The 13,501-nt window shown below is 56.2% G+C and overlaps 1 protein-coding gene and 1 long non-coding RNA gene across 5 annotated transcripts in view; one reads left to right on the top strand and one right to left on the bottom strand.

The window, feature by feature from the left end:
- Nucleotides 1-10,010, top strand: part of SH2B2 (SH2B adaptor protein 2) — a 26,115-nt gene extending 16,105 nt beyond the window's left edge. Inside the window, exons 5-10 of the mRNA XM_055715065.1 lie at nt 2,595-2,686; nt 4,814-4,908; nt 5,447-5,629; nt 5,743-5,936; nt 6,677-6,848; nt 7,273-10,010. Of these exons, the coding sequence (XP_055571040.1) occupies nt 2,595-2,686; nt 4,814-4,908; nt 5,447-5,629; nt 5,743-5,936; nt 6,677-6,848; nt 7,273-7,586 (1,050 nt within the window). The 3' untranslated portion in view covers nt 7,587-10,010. The remainder of the gene's footprint in view (nt 1-2,594; nt 2,687-4,813; nt 4,909-5,446; nt 5,630-5,742; nt 5,937-6,676; nt 6,849-7,272) is intronic.
- LOC114016026 (uncharacterized) lies at nt 8,616-13,487 on the bottom strand. 4 transcript variants are annotated; one of them, XR_003560276.2, is made up of 2 exons: nt 13,097-13,487; nt 8,616-12,927 (listed from the first exon to the last, which is right to left on the bottom strand). It is a non-coding gene; the product is annotated as an uncharacterized LOC114016026 (long non-coding RNA). The 4 variants fall into 4 exon arrangements; XR_008733044.1 differs by having other exon boundaries at nt 13,077-13,487; XR_008733042.1 differs by having other exon boundaries at nt 13,057-13,487.
- Nucleotides 13,488-13,501: the final 14 nt, after the last annotated feature.

A 13,501-nucleotide genomic window follows, 5' to 3' on the forward strand; every position in this document is an offset into this window, starting at 1 on the left:
CCTCTTTATCCAGCCCAAGTTGATCCAGTTGCTCGCTGCGTACCCCGACGGTGATGTTGACTCATACACAGCTTGTGGGCTGGTGTAACCCCTTGTTGCTGTTTGCAGAACTGCTCCAGAGTTGCAGTTCCCCAGCCCACCCGCCCACGGCGATCGGTGTGAGCCCAGAGCTCACCCGTGTGCCCTTCAGCTGGAGGCTGCTCTTGGCTTGTTCTCCCACCGAGCATTTCTCAGCTTCAGCAAGTTCATTTGAATTCTGGCCTCATCCTCCAACACACTTGTACCGTGGTGTCATCCATGGCTCGATTAGGCATCCTCGCTTTGCTTTTGTCCCAGGCATCACTGAAGAGCAGCACTCACAGAGAGGCTTTGACGTGAAGGAGCTTCTTCTGAGCATATCCCTGGGCTTTGACAGTGAGCCATCAATAACCCATTAACCATCGATAACTGCTCCTCCAATATGGCTCGTCAGCTACTTCTGATCGTGTTTTCTAGATCCCCTTGCAAGTCTCATCTCATCCGTGTCTTGCTGCCCTGCTTGCTGGAGTGTGACATCTGTGTCCGAAGCGTGGCTAACACCAAGGCTGTGACACTGCTGCTCCCCATCCCTGGGGCTGTCAGGAGCATGAGCAGATGGGTTTAACAGGGTTTGGTCATGGCAGATCCCTGCTGGGGGGGTTTGGCTCCAGGGTTCTTCCTGGGTGCCTGTGGAGGGTTGGCTTCTCCGGCTGCTGGAGCAGGACTCTGGGCTTGCCCTCTTCCCATCTTGTGGAGTCAGACGTGCTCTCTCCACTCCCACCACTCTGTGATTGCTTCAGCCATTTCTTTAATTACCCCAGGGAATGTTCCAAACCCTGATGGTCTGAAAATGCCTGATTTACCAGGTACCCTCCTGCTCCTGCCCCGTTCTGCCCAGGGTGCTTGCCCTGCTGCAGGGTTAATTGATTGCAATCGATCCTTCAGTGAGTGGGGGCAGCGTGAGCCCCTCTCCTGCTGCTCCGGCCAGACTTCACCCTCCCCTCCCAGCTGTCAGCACAGGATGCTTTTCCTCTGTCACCAACACCCTTTATTATTTGTAGCTCATTTTCTGCCCTGGCCCTTCTTTCCAGGACATCTTGCCGCTCTCTTCCACTGCCCCTTTGCTGGCTGCGCTCGCAGAGGGGGTGAAGCACCCCTCGATGCTGGAGTTATAGATTAGGAGTAAGAAAGGGAGCTGGGTGCCACCGTTTCTCTGCTGCCTTCCTGCGTAAAGGGCTGATGTGGAGCCCGATCGCAACCTTCACACGCGACATGCTGCACTCTGACAGGTTACGATGGGTGGAAAAGCCCCTGCCGTGTTCAGGGAGGCTATGCTGGAACAGTTTCTGCCACGTTGCCTAAAAATTAGCAGGCAGAACGTCCCCACTGCCCATCAGACACAAAGTACAGACAATTTTTCCATTGCACAAGCAGGCACTTGCAAAATACCCAAGCCCTGCACATGCTTCACTTGCTGTCATGCTCTGCATGAGAGAGCAGCCCTGTCTCCCACGCCGGCTATGTGCATTGCCCTCAGAAAGCCAGAAAGGCTCCTTTGCTCTGGTTAAACAAAACCGGGGGGTGTCTTTGCTCCCCTCCACCTCTGCTCGGGGCAGGATCACCCATGCACAGCCCTGGGCTGCAGCAGGGGAGCAGGCTGCTGCTCAGCCCCAGCTCCCTGCATGCCCGACTTATTTTCAGGACAGTGATTCAGTTGTTTGTGATTAATTTAATTTGCTGGGAGGTTGTCTCAGCTGGCAATGTGATACCCTCCCAGAGTCAGGGCTGCTTCGCCAGCTTGGGAACATGATGTGTAAGGGGTCCGTGAGGGATGCAGGGAAACATGCCAGAGGCACACAGCATCACGCGGTGTGGCTTCTGAGACCCACTGCTCTGTTGGTGTTACAGGGATTCTGGGTTCTCTCTGGCCCCAGAAAGGCCCAGCCCCTTTGGGCTTGCAACTTTGGAGGCTTTTTTGCATCCTGATTTTTTTTTTCTTTCTTTTTTTTTTTTCTTTAATATTTTTGGAGTGGCTTTCTCATCCACCCGGTTGCAATCAGAGATCAGAAACCTCACGGACCGGTAGGCAGAAAAGATAACAGATGTTTTGAACTCCTGGGCTTAGGGGTCTGGCAGGATCTTGGGGCGGAGAGCAGCATGGCTTCTGCTCCGCCTGTGCAGAACTAGTTTCTGGGAGACACTGAGGCACCCCAGAAGCGGGGGATGCTGTCTGTGCTGGTGCCATGCACCCCTGACGCCCCCAGCCAGGTGTCGGTTTGTCACGGAGGCTGTAAAAACCTTGTGCTACGCTTGTTGGTAATGGTAGGGTGGGGGTTTTCCTGCAAGCCCCAGCTTCGGTCAGGGGTCACCCTTGGATGTACCAAAGCATCTCTCCAGGTCACCCCTCGGCAGCCCTTTACTGGCAGGCGATGGGGCGCTTGTCTCCTGCTCAGCCAAGGGGCTGTTTAGTAGCAGCAGGTGAATGTGGGGGTCCGGCTGGGTTACGGGGTGTGCTTTGCCTTGGGGTGGGTGGCACGACCCCGGCACAGCCTGACAGTGTACCAAATTGCCTGCAGGTAGAGAACGGGGCCGAGTACATCCTGGAGACCATCGACTCCCTGCAGAAGCACTCCTGGGTGGCAGATATCCAGGACTGCATCGACCCCGGGTAAGGCTTGCTGGAGGAAGGTGCTGTGTGGGGACCGAGCTCGCTGCTGCTGTGGTGCCCTCACCACCGAGCACGGGTTTTTACCCCTGATGCAATTTTTGCTAGCTGGATTGCTACAGAAAGCCCCTGACTCACGCCAGCAGAAGTCTGGAAGCAAAGTTAGCAGCCTGTGTGTGTCAGAGGTACAGCCTCGTGGAGCACTGGCTGCTTCCTCACCCTTTCCTGCTCCACGTCACCACAGCCCAGCAGAGGCAGGTGACCAGGGAATGCAGCCCTCCGTGTGGGAAGCTCCTAACACTCACCTTCTGAAGCTTTTATACTTCATATTTGAACTATTTTCCTTGGTTTCCTCAGGTCCAGCATCTGTGGTATATTTAAGATTCTGCTGGCTAAATAGATTTATTTATGTTTCTATGACGGTGGTATTATCTCTGTCATTGGAGTGACAACAACTTGGCCAAAATTCCTCATCTCCTTTTTCATCGATCTGTGCAGGAGATCATGTGTTAGGGAGGTTCGTGTGCCTGGTGCTGCCACCATTCAGCTGACTGAGGCAGGCTCAGCCCAGGGGCTCCGGGGAAACCCTGGCACTGCCCTTCTTGGCATAGTTTTGGAAAAACAAGGTGCCCAAGCTTGCAGAGGTGAAAGCCTCCAGCAAACCTGGAACAGGGGCTTAAAGAGGCTGCAGCTGCCCCTGGGCTGCCTTTGCCCCCTTCTGCTGGAGGTACAGTTTGGGTGCTGCGGGGTCAGTCACCGTGGAGGCTGCATCTCACAGGGAGGATGCGCTAATGCACTCCAGATCTGTGGTGCTTTCACTGGCGTGTGTTTTTTTAAATGCATAATTCAAGAAGCGATGCTGAGGCTGGGCTGCTGATGGAGGCAAGGCTGGGAAACGGCCCTTTTTTTCCCCACTGCATGTTTCAGTACTGGTTTTCCAGCCAGAGCCAAGCACCGCAGCCATGCTCGCCTCAAGCCGCTGCAGAAGCCACCGGCAGCCCCTTGCTCTGCCACTGGCAGCCTCCCAGCTTTTTATGTTTGCTTAGCACCCAGCACAGCCCCGCTTTGGCCTCCGGATGTGACTGTAAAGCAAATAATAATGAACTCCAGAGCAAATAATAATGAGCTGTTTAATACACCGACACACACGCTTGGTGCCAAGAACGAATTTTCAATCAGCTCCCGATGCTTTTGCCAAGGGCTGCGTGCTGGAGATGCTGTACAAGCACCCGTCGTTGGCTTTTCTGCAAAGCGCTGTTGGTTTTGGTTTCCTTCCTCCCTTCTTGTTTGTAACTGGCTGCAGCTGAATGACTCCCAATGGCTGATTCACTTACTGGCCACTAAATAATTCAGCAGCTCCCTCGTGAGCCCTTAGCACTAACGCAGCCGCTTCCTCGCTGCCTGCGTGCACGTGGCTGCCGTTAAGCAAGAGTAGCAGAGTGGTGTGGGGTAGCTCCGGCAGTGCCAGGCAGCCTGGATAAAAATAGGCTGTGGAGCAAGTCAGGGGGCTTGTGCAAGAAGGATGCTGAAGTGCACAAGCAGGCATTGGGCAGCAGGGATGCTCTCTGTGGGGGCTGCACTGCTGCGCCTCCCCCTTGCTCTGTTCCCGCTCGCTGTCACGTTCTGGGCTTCCCAGCTTGGGGTTTTGGTGTCTTTTTAGGGATGTAATTTCTGTGGGTTGGTAGTTTCCTTTGGAAAGGGTAAAAGCGAAAGCGCTTTTGGGTGAAGGTCGGTGGTGGGAGTGTGTGTGTAGACAGATGTCTTGCAAAGCACTGAAAGTCAAGGTAACAAATTTCCATCCAAACCAGCAAGGTTGCAGCAAAATACTGCAGCTAGGACCGACCGGCATGACCCACGTAGTGAGGGCTTTTGGGGATTTAATCCCTCCCACACTGGTTTCTCATGCCCCAAAAGCCATGTTATCTTGCCAGCCACGCTGCCTCCTGATGCTGCAGATGCTTCTGTCCGTGGCAGCCCCTCCGAGAGAAGCATCAGGGTGGGCTGCTGGCTCACAGCTGGAATTCCATTTGGTTATGTCCCCATTGCATGCCCGTGAGCAGAAGTGCCACAATACGTGTCTGCAGTGTGGCAGCTGGTGCGTGACAGTCTGCTCTGTGCTCTACCCCCCAGGGACAGCGGGGATGACATCGAGCTGGCGTCCTGCGCGCAGGGAGCCTGTCTGCCAGGCAGGGTGTCCTCCTGCAGCTGCGAGTTCCTGGCTGATGGTAAGGACCAAAGTCTGGTAAAAACACCCACCGGGGAGGGTAGGTGCCTCTGAGTGCCAGCTCTGGTTTGGAGGGGGCCACATCCTGCCAGCGATAAAGGGAAGGAGCCTGGAGCAGGTGCTGTGAGGATGGATCTTCCTCTGTCCATCGCCTTCCTCTTCCTCATGCTTGCCCTGGCCCCAGGGAGGTGGCTTCTGTCCGTCCTGGTATGTGCAGAAAATCAAGTCCCTGTCTGCAGGTACTGAGGTCTGTGGGTCCCAGCGAGCAGCCTCTGCCTGCACAGTCCCACCCTCACCTCTGTGCCCAATCAAGACACATCTGTGCCTCCCATCCCGGTTGCACCAGGGGAAGGAAACCCAGCACAGGCTGAAAGGGAGTCCCCCAAGCTGTAGGCAGAGCCATAACCTAGCCCTGAGATGTCTCCAAGAGCCAGGGTGCTCCAACGCTGTCGCCTTCAGAGCAGGACAGCCCCAGCCTTGTCCAGCAATGGGGTGTGATCTTGAGCCACGAGCCCATTCCTCTGCAAATTCCCTTCCAGATGTGCCCAGGCTGCCAGACAGATGTGCCCTGCCCAGTGCTCACAACACCAGCACGGCCACCACCATCCCTGCGCCCCACGGCCGGGGCAGGGACTCCCTGGGGGAGCTCCTCACCCATGTCCCGCTGGAGAGCTTCCTGCAGACGCTGGAGTCCTCCCCCACTGCTGGCGGGCACCTCGCAGGTACTGGGATGCAGGATGCGCTTGCTCTTGGGGGTGCACAGAGGGAGAGGAGGAAGGGGTGGGAGAGGGCAGTGTCCGGGTGCTCCCTAAAAACCTGCTGTCCCTGCGGGCAGGGGAGGACAGCGAGGCTGAGGCAGAGATCAACCTCTCAGACTTCCCCTGGTTCCATGGGACTCTCTCACGGATCAAGGCGGCTCAGCTGGTTCTCTTTGGGGGTGCCCGGAGCCACGGCTTGTTCGTCATCCGGCAGAGCGAAACACGGCCAGGGGAGTATGTGCTGACCTTCAACTTCCAGGGGAAAGCCAAGGTGGGTGTCCTCTGCTTCTCCCTGAATATCAGTGCCAGCCCTGCCCCGCACCCCGGGCTCATTCCTGCCCAGCTGGGGCTCTGAGCAAGCAGGCACCATGCAGTGACCCCAAAGCTCTGTGGGGAGCTGCACGCTGGCAGGGCATCCCTTGGGACCACCTACCCCTGTCTCCCAAGAGCCCTCAGCAGCCTGCCCAGCCCCTCCAGCACTTCCCCAGCTGGATCAGTGCTTGCCCTCTGGGCAATACCCCACAGAAGCCCAGCGTAGCCTGGTACTTCATCCCCTGCCCTCTTCGTATCTGCCCCATGTCCTGATGTATGTAGATGCACTATAAAAAAAACCAACCTATATGTAGTTTTCTGCTGGGTCCCTTTTCTACCAGAGGGCACATGCTGTGAGGGGTTGAGATGTAACTGCCTGATCTTGGCACCTGTTCTGCAAGATGCAGTTCAGGTGGGCTGTGGGCTTCCCTAGGCTGTGTGTCACCAGGACTTGGGGCTGCACCCACCCTTCTTTGGCTGTGATGTGCCTCACCAGGAGGGGACAAACCTCTAGGGCTGCAGCGAGTGGGATTTTGCAGGAAACAGCCTGCAGCAGGAAACCCTCCCATCCAGGCAGGGGGAAAAAAAGTCCTACATTAGGAGCAAACCTCCCTGGACTGACGGAGGTGGCTCCTTCTGCTGATTGCAAGAGTGACCCTTGCAGTCCCCAGCTCACCTGCTGCCCCCCTGCATTTGCAGCACCTCCGCCTGTCACTGAACGAGAGCGGGCAGTGCCACGTGCAGCACCTCTGGTTCCAGACCATCTTCGACATGCTGCGCCATTTCCACACGCACCCCATCCCCCTGGAGTCGGGCGGCGCGGCCGACATCACCCTCCGCAGCTACGTTGTGGCCCAGAGCCCGCTGCCTGGTAGGTGGAGGTTGGGTTGGGATGGGCAGGGATCTTGCATGGACCTAAAAGGGACTGATTCCTGGGATCCCCCCTCCCTTAAAGCTGTGCCCGTGCCAATGTGCATGGCTCTGGAGACCCACCAAAGTGGGCATTATCCCCGCTGGAGATGGGCGGGAAGGACCACGCAGCAGCAGGGCTGTGCTGGGGTGACCCATATGTCCCTGGCTGTGGGTGTCAGCCCCCTGGCTTGGGCAGGAGAGGAGCAGAGGGGTCTGCAGGGCTCGGAGCATCTTGGTTTGCTGGGAGAGGGTGGGCAAGGGGCATTGCGGGAGGACACAGTCAGGGATGGAGAGGGTGGGCACAGAAAGGTGCTGGCAAGGGAGGGGCAGGGGCTAAGCCCCCAGGCAACATTGGAGGGGTCAAGTTTCTGTCTCCCTTGCAGATGCCAGTCCCCCGCCAGCCCTTGTGTCCCAGCCACCAGGCTGCCGGGTCGACCTGCCACCTCCACACTACTTCTGCAGCACAGCACCCACCGGTCCACCGGCCCCGCCGCCCACTGAGGGGGTGGCCATGGCCCCTGCTGTCACCGTCCCCGCACCCTACCACCGCCTGGAGGGTGCCCTGGGCCCCCGGAGCCGAAGCGACAGTGCCGAGCGCCGGCCGGAGCCCCCTGCCACCAGTGCCGAGGATTACCATGAGGCTGACAGTGCCCGGAGCCGGACCCGGGCGGTGGAAAACCAATACTCTTTCTACTGAGCCCCCCATGCCCGAGGGCTGGGTGGTGGGGGGGATGCAGGGCACCTGTGCCTCTCACCACTGCACCAGCCTCGCCACCTCCTCCTGCCACCACCAGCAACCCAGCCGGGATGTGCTTCTCATTCCCTGCTGCTTCTGGGAGCCGTGTCAGCAGCGGGTGATGTCCCAGCTGGACCCAGCACCAGCCCCACGGTTGGGGCATTGCTGGGGGGTTGGGAGGCTGAAAGCATCAGTGCCATTTTGGAGCTTGCAGCCTCTTCTCCTTCCCTCCTGGACCAGGATCTGTCCGGGGGCCAAGCGAGGCTCCCTGCATCTCCTCCCCAGGGATGCCCCTCGTGGGATGGCAGCCTGAAGCTGTGACAGGCTCCGTCCTCCAGCCAAAGCAGCTCAGCACGTCCCCTCTGGGGTTAGAGCCCAGCGTGGCCAACGTCCCTTCCGGCACCATTGCCCCACAAACCAGCTGCTGAGGGGCTCTGGCATTTCAGGATGACCACGGAACTAGCAGATCCCTGAGCAGAGGCTTTTTTTTCAGGCTCCCTTCGGGGCATGCATTTCCCACCCTCTGCCAGGAGAAGGCTTTTTCCAAAGCTTAATGAATTGCATTTGAGGAAAGTTTTTTTTTCCTACTGTCCTGCCTTTTCTGTTCCTTTGTTCTTTCTCTCCTTGCTGTACCTAGAGAGTACCTGAATAACCCCTTTCTTCCTCCCTCTCTTCCTTGCTTCTTCAAAACCTAAGCTCTCTGCAAGGGCATCTGCTCAGCCTTCTGCCTTCTCTCTGCCGCACCTAGGCAATATTTTCCATTGCTCAAGGCAAACCTTGAAAAAAAGATGAAAACACCCCCACTTTGCACCAGTTGTTTGTTAGTCATTGGGGATGGGGGTGGGGGGTCAGATAGAGGCCAAGGGCTGTGTCTGGAGGTGAGGGGCAGCCTTGCCCTGCAGGTGCTCAGCTGGGTTCCTGGGAATGAAAGCACTGCATCTTCAGTAGATGCTATTGAAGGTGGTGGTGGTTGGTTTTTTTTTATTATTATTATTTTGAGAAATAGAAATGCCCAGGCAGAGCAAAGGGAACGGCCCTGCTGCCAGGTAGGTGAACAGCCAGCCTCCGCGGAGGGGCAGGCAGGCAGGAGTGCCCTTGCCGATGGCTGAAATCCCCCCCCTGCCCCCGGCAGATGCAGAACCCTGCCAGCAAGGGCTGCAGCAGCGCTGCTGCCAGGAAGGACCAGGCAGTGGTCACTGCTCTTTGGTGGCTTTCTGACAGACTGATGCAGCCACCTGCACCTATAGCAGGAAAAGGGGGTTCCCCTGGTGGAGGCGAGCCCTGGAAGGGAGCACAGAGCAGAACCCCACTGTTGGCCAAGTACGCACTATGTTGTCGATGCTTTTCCTCCAGGTCACTGAAGCCCTTAGGGTGGTTTTACAGGCCAGGCTGCTTACAGGGTTGTGTGCCTCGTGTGCGGCTGGAGACCTGAAGGGGCAGCTTTGCCTGCAGAGTGCTTGCACATCTCTCTTGGTTCGCCTCGTTGCAGCTTGTCTTACCCATCACCAGGACTTCTGGCTCCTCAGGTGGCTGCCAGGCCTGGGTGAGAGTGCTAGCAGGACCTGAGTGAGGTGGCTTTGAAGTGTCTGGATAGGTCTCCAGGTAGAGAAGACTCTATGGTACCCAGCTAAAAGTTACCACTTAGTGCAGAGAGGTATGAGCCAAGCTACAACCTATCTCAAAACCCCTTGAATTTGCCTGGAGTTTTGAGTTGAGTCAAATTATTATTTTTCTTTTTTGGGGGGTGCCGCCTTTCCTGAGCTAGCAAAGCATGTCCCCAGTGCTGGAGTCACTTGTCTCTCCTACTTCAAGAGGGCAGGGAAGGTGTCTCCAAGGCTCCTTGCCTCTTCCTGCTGTGTAAAAGCTGCCTTTCTGCCCCATGGGTGTGTGAGACAAGGGCTGGTGGATCTCATTCCTGCAGCAAATGCTGCCTTATCCCTAAATGCATGGCCTATCAGAGGGCAGGAGGAGCAGTTTGCTCTGGCAGGAGTATTTCTCCTTGTTCAGCACAGGAGGAGCTGTGTTCAGCACATGGAGGAGCCCATGCAACAGGGAGAGGCCAGATGCTCTTGGATGGGCTGAACATGGACCTGCTGCCTTCACACTCATGAATGCGGGGGCTTGCGGGGGGTGGTGTACCTCTGGTTGCAGCACAGACATCGTCACTCTTGTTCTTCACTGAGGTCCCAGCAAGCCGTGTGGTTGTGGATGGGAGCACTGCCTTACAAACCTTCAGATGTTGGCTGATTTTTCACCTTCTGTGTCACAGGATAGGAAAAGGAGGGGGAAGCAATGATCTGCAAGCAAAAATGTTAATTTGTAAATAGGGAAGAGTCTGGAAGAGTTTACTGTTCTGTAGAATAAATTAATTTTATTTAAAAGGGGGAGGGACTTGTTAAACAAATGGAGAACTCGAGTTACAATTTTAAAATAAAATCACTTGCAAAAGAAAGCACATGAACTTGGGGCTTTGGTGGATTTACAACATGGCAGGGGGCGTGGAAAGAAAAAAGAGAGAATGAAGATGCTGTCGTGTTGCATGGGTGTAGACCTCATGGCTCTCTCGAGGCAGCTGGGGCTGGGCTCAAACTGCCTCTGCGCCATGGAGTGTGCTGAGGATGGAGTGGGTATTTTTCTCACTGCTGAGCAGAGGGGGGTGGATGATGGGTCCAGGCTGTGCAGGGCAGGGTTTCTTCTCCTCCCAGTCTATTTTCTTTGTCTGGTTTGTCAGTGGCGCAAGTCGGAATGCCTCCATCCTTGAAGCAGCGCTGATAATAATGGATTGGCAGCCCTGGGGTGTGAAGATGGACCTCTCTTGCCAAAGGCCTGTGCTAGCATCTCCCAGCAGCCGAGTTAGTTCCCTGTAGCATGTCATTCCCCCCTCCTATGCCTTCATTTCTCCTGGGAGGTGGTGCCTCACACTCCTGTTGTGTATCTTTCTAGTGTTTTCTCTTCTGCTGAGGATCCCCCGGGAAAACCGGTATGTTGTCCCAGACTGTACTGTCACAGCTAAGCAGCGTGACAGACACGGCTTCCAGACACAGCTAACACATGGCTGGGGGGGGTGGGGTGGAGGAAGCTGCTCAGCTCTGTAATCAGGCCACGGTTGTGTTACGATCCATTCACAAAAAACATTCCCTCCCCAAAAGTCTCCAGAGCCTGTTCACTGGTCCTAGAGAGCTCATCCATCAGGAGCTGGGGAGGTGACAGCCCCTCCGTATGGCCTCCTTCGTTGCCCGCAAGGCAGGCACTGAGGGCTGTGCCTGCAGGACAGCCGCTCCTCCTGCCTCACCATAAGCTGTTCACACCTCAGCGTATTAACAAATCGACTAATTACAGCATTAGTCTTGCTGGAAAACATGCTTTCTTTTCCTTTCACAGGGTTCCTGGGAGGGCAGAGGCAGGATGCAACAGCTCGTTGCATCAAACACAGAGATCTAGTAGTGAAACAAGGGGAAAGCAGCCTCAGCATGTGGGCTGGGCTGGATCGCGTGCCAGCGATGCCCTCTGCCTGGGGACAGAGCAGGACTGGTCTGTGAGGATGCTGGCTCTGAGCTGCATCCTGGCGAACAGTATGAAAAGGGCAAAAATGCAAAGGGATTTCAGCAGCACAGCCTCCCACGTTTCACGCTGGCTGATGTTTGAGCTGTCCGTGGCTGCTTCTGCTTGACATGCAGCGTTTTTCTCAGCAAAGGCTTACGGTGCTTCCAGAAGGATCCCTTTGCTAGGAAAACTGCTCAGGCTGCCTTTGCTCTGAAACACAAATGAGCTGCTTTGGTACGGATCAGGGAGCTGAATTTTGTTGTTTGGTTTGCACTGAACTATGAAAACACTTTCCTGTTCTAATGCAAATCCCTTGTCCCCAGTAAGCCCAGTTCCCAGGCCAGCACTCTGATTTCATGGGCTTTGTGTTTTTAAACGGCATGATTAAATACTTTCTATTTTTATATGACCCAAGTAACAGTCTTGTCCATCCATGTCCCCCGTCCTCTAAGATAGGTATGTTTTAAAAGTAATAACGTGCATAATACATCAAGAGTCTGCACCAATGTAGTTTGAGAATGAAATGCTCCCAGGTCTCTTTCCCCATGGTGTTTGCGTGGGCTTTGTTGGATAACAGGCAACTGCCTGCTGTTTCCTAGGGCTATGAGCCGTCTCTGGCGCAAGCCACACTTCAAGCAAGAGAATCAAGCTGCCCAGCTGCTCCCTGCAGCCCTCGGGCTGTCACAATGTCTGCAGGCACGGCTGCTATTCTGCTTTCCTCCTGTGGGGACTGGCATGAGAGGGCTGAAACCTGACAGCTCATCACTCACACCCCCATGTTTGGAAGCTGTGTTTTGGAGAGGTGGCCGTGACAGCAAGGAGGAAGAAACGGGGTAACTAGGGAGCTAAACTGGTCTGTGTTGTGCTCAGCACTCAGCAGAGCAGAAGGGAGAGGAAACTCAACTGATCTGCAGCAGCTCTGCTTCTCAAACCCGTTTTGCAGTCACTGAGACGAGACAGGGGCAGGTACCTGCCCCCAGCCCCTGCAAATGGAGCTGAGCGCAGGCTGGCACTGCCTGGTTTCTGTCGTGTTGGGCTGAAAAGGACCCAAGGCTGCGAGAGCCATGGGCACAGGAGCTTGTGAGCTGGCAGACAGCATGGGGGAAGCTGTTTGCATTGCTCCAGCCAGGCCTGCAACTGCAAGGATGTCTTTCAGGGCCAGCACAGCCAGCTGGGAACTCAGCCAACACTAAATTCACACCATTCTTTTACAAATCAGGTTGGTAAGACAAACACGAGGCATAAACTAGTGTGATTTCCATAGCAACCATAGAGGTTGAAAAGTCTTTTGTAAACACAGGGCTGAACCTGAGGATCAGCTCTGATTTTCTTCACGGAAGAGGGAAGAGCATAGGGGCTTAATAAATTCATACAAATGCCCCATAAATCTCAGAAGGAGCAATTCCCAACCTCTCTGTTCCCCTTTCTTTCACCCTCTCCACATGCATAGCACGAAGCTGTCTACAACCCAGAGCCCTACTTCACCGCTCCAGCTTATCTCCATAAACTACACAAAGGCTTATGCCCCTCTTCCATTGCAGCTGACCTTTACTAGCTAATTCTCTGATGCACACACAGCCTCAGCATATGCCATGCCATTTCTGTGGGGCCACAGCGGCTTGACGAGACATTTGGCTTGCAGAAGAAGCCTGTACCGCAGCCAGCTCCAGCTCCTCTTCCCCGCTCGTGGCTTCCTCTGGCCCCATCAGGCAAGCATGGATCTGGGTGTAGAAGCCCTCAGCTGGTCCAGGCCCCGTTCCTGCAAAACCCAGCTGTGAATACAAACGCAGAGAGCGCGACGTGTCCCCTGGATACCTGCCCACCCCTCCCAGCGCCTGGCAAGGCCGTGCCGTGGGGAATGGCGGGGAATGGCGCTGCCGTACATCACCGTCAACAGACAAAGCCTACGGGCAGCGCTGGTTAATCACCGAAGTGACACGAACAGATGGCGCAGGCAGCCTGCCGGGGAGGCACTAGGAAGTCTCGTATCGATTTCACCGTCACAGCGAAGGGATTTGGAAGGGCTGAAGGTGCCAGGGCGGAACGCGCAGCATTTTCGCCCTCCTCAGGGCCCTGCTGTCAGGGGCTGGGCCCTGAGCGCGGCAGATGCCACAGCTGCCTGGGGAACGGGCTGCACTCGCTGTGGGCTGGAGGACGCGCCTGAGGGGTCGGGGGATGCCGAAGCTCCAGGCAGCACAGCTCCGGGCGGCCGCGACCCCGCCGGAGCCCGGCACGCAGCGGCGCTGCCCCAGCCCGGGCCCGGCCCCCGCGGGCAGGCCCCGCCGCCATGACAGGCCGCGGCAGCCCCGCAGGCCGGGCGCGTCGCGCGCCGT

The sequence above is a fragment of the Falco cherrug genome, chromosome 1 (assembly GCF_023634085.1).
Source record: "Falco cherrug isolate bFalChe1 chromosome 1, bFalChe1.pri, whole genome shotgun sequence".
In the NCBI taxonomy this organism is placed as follows: Eukaryota; Metazoa; Chordata; class Aves; order Falconiformes; family Falconidae; genus Falco; species Falco cherrug.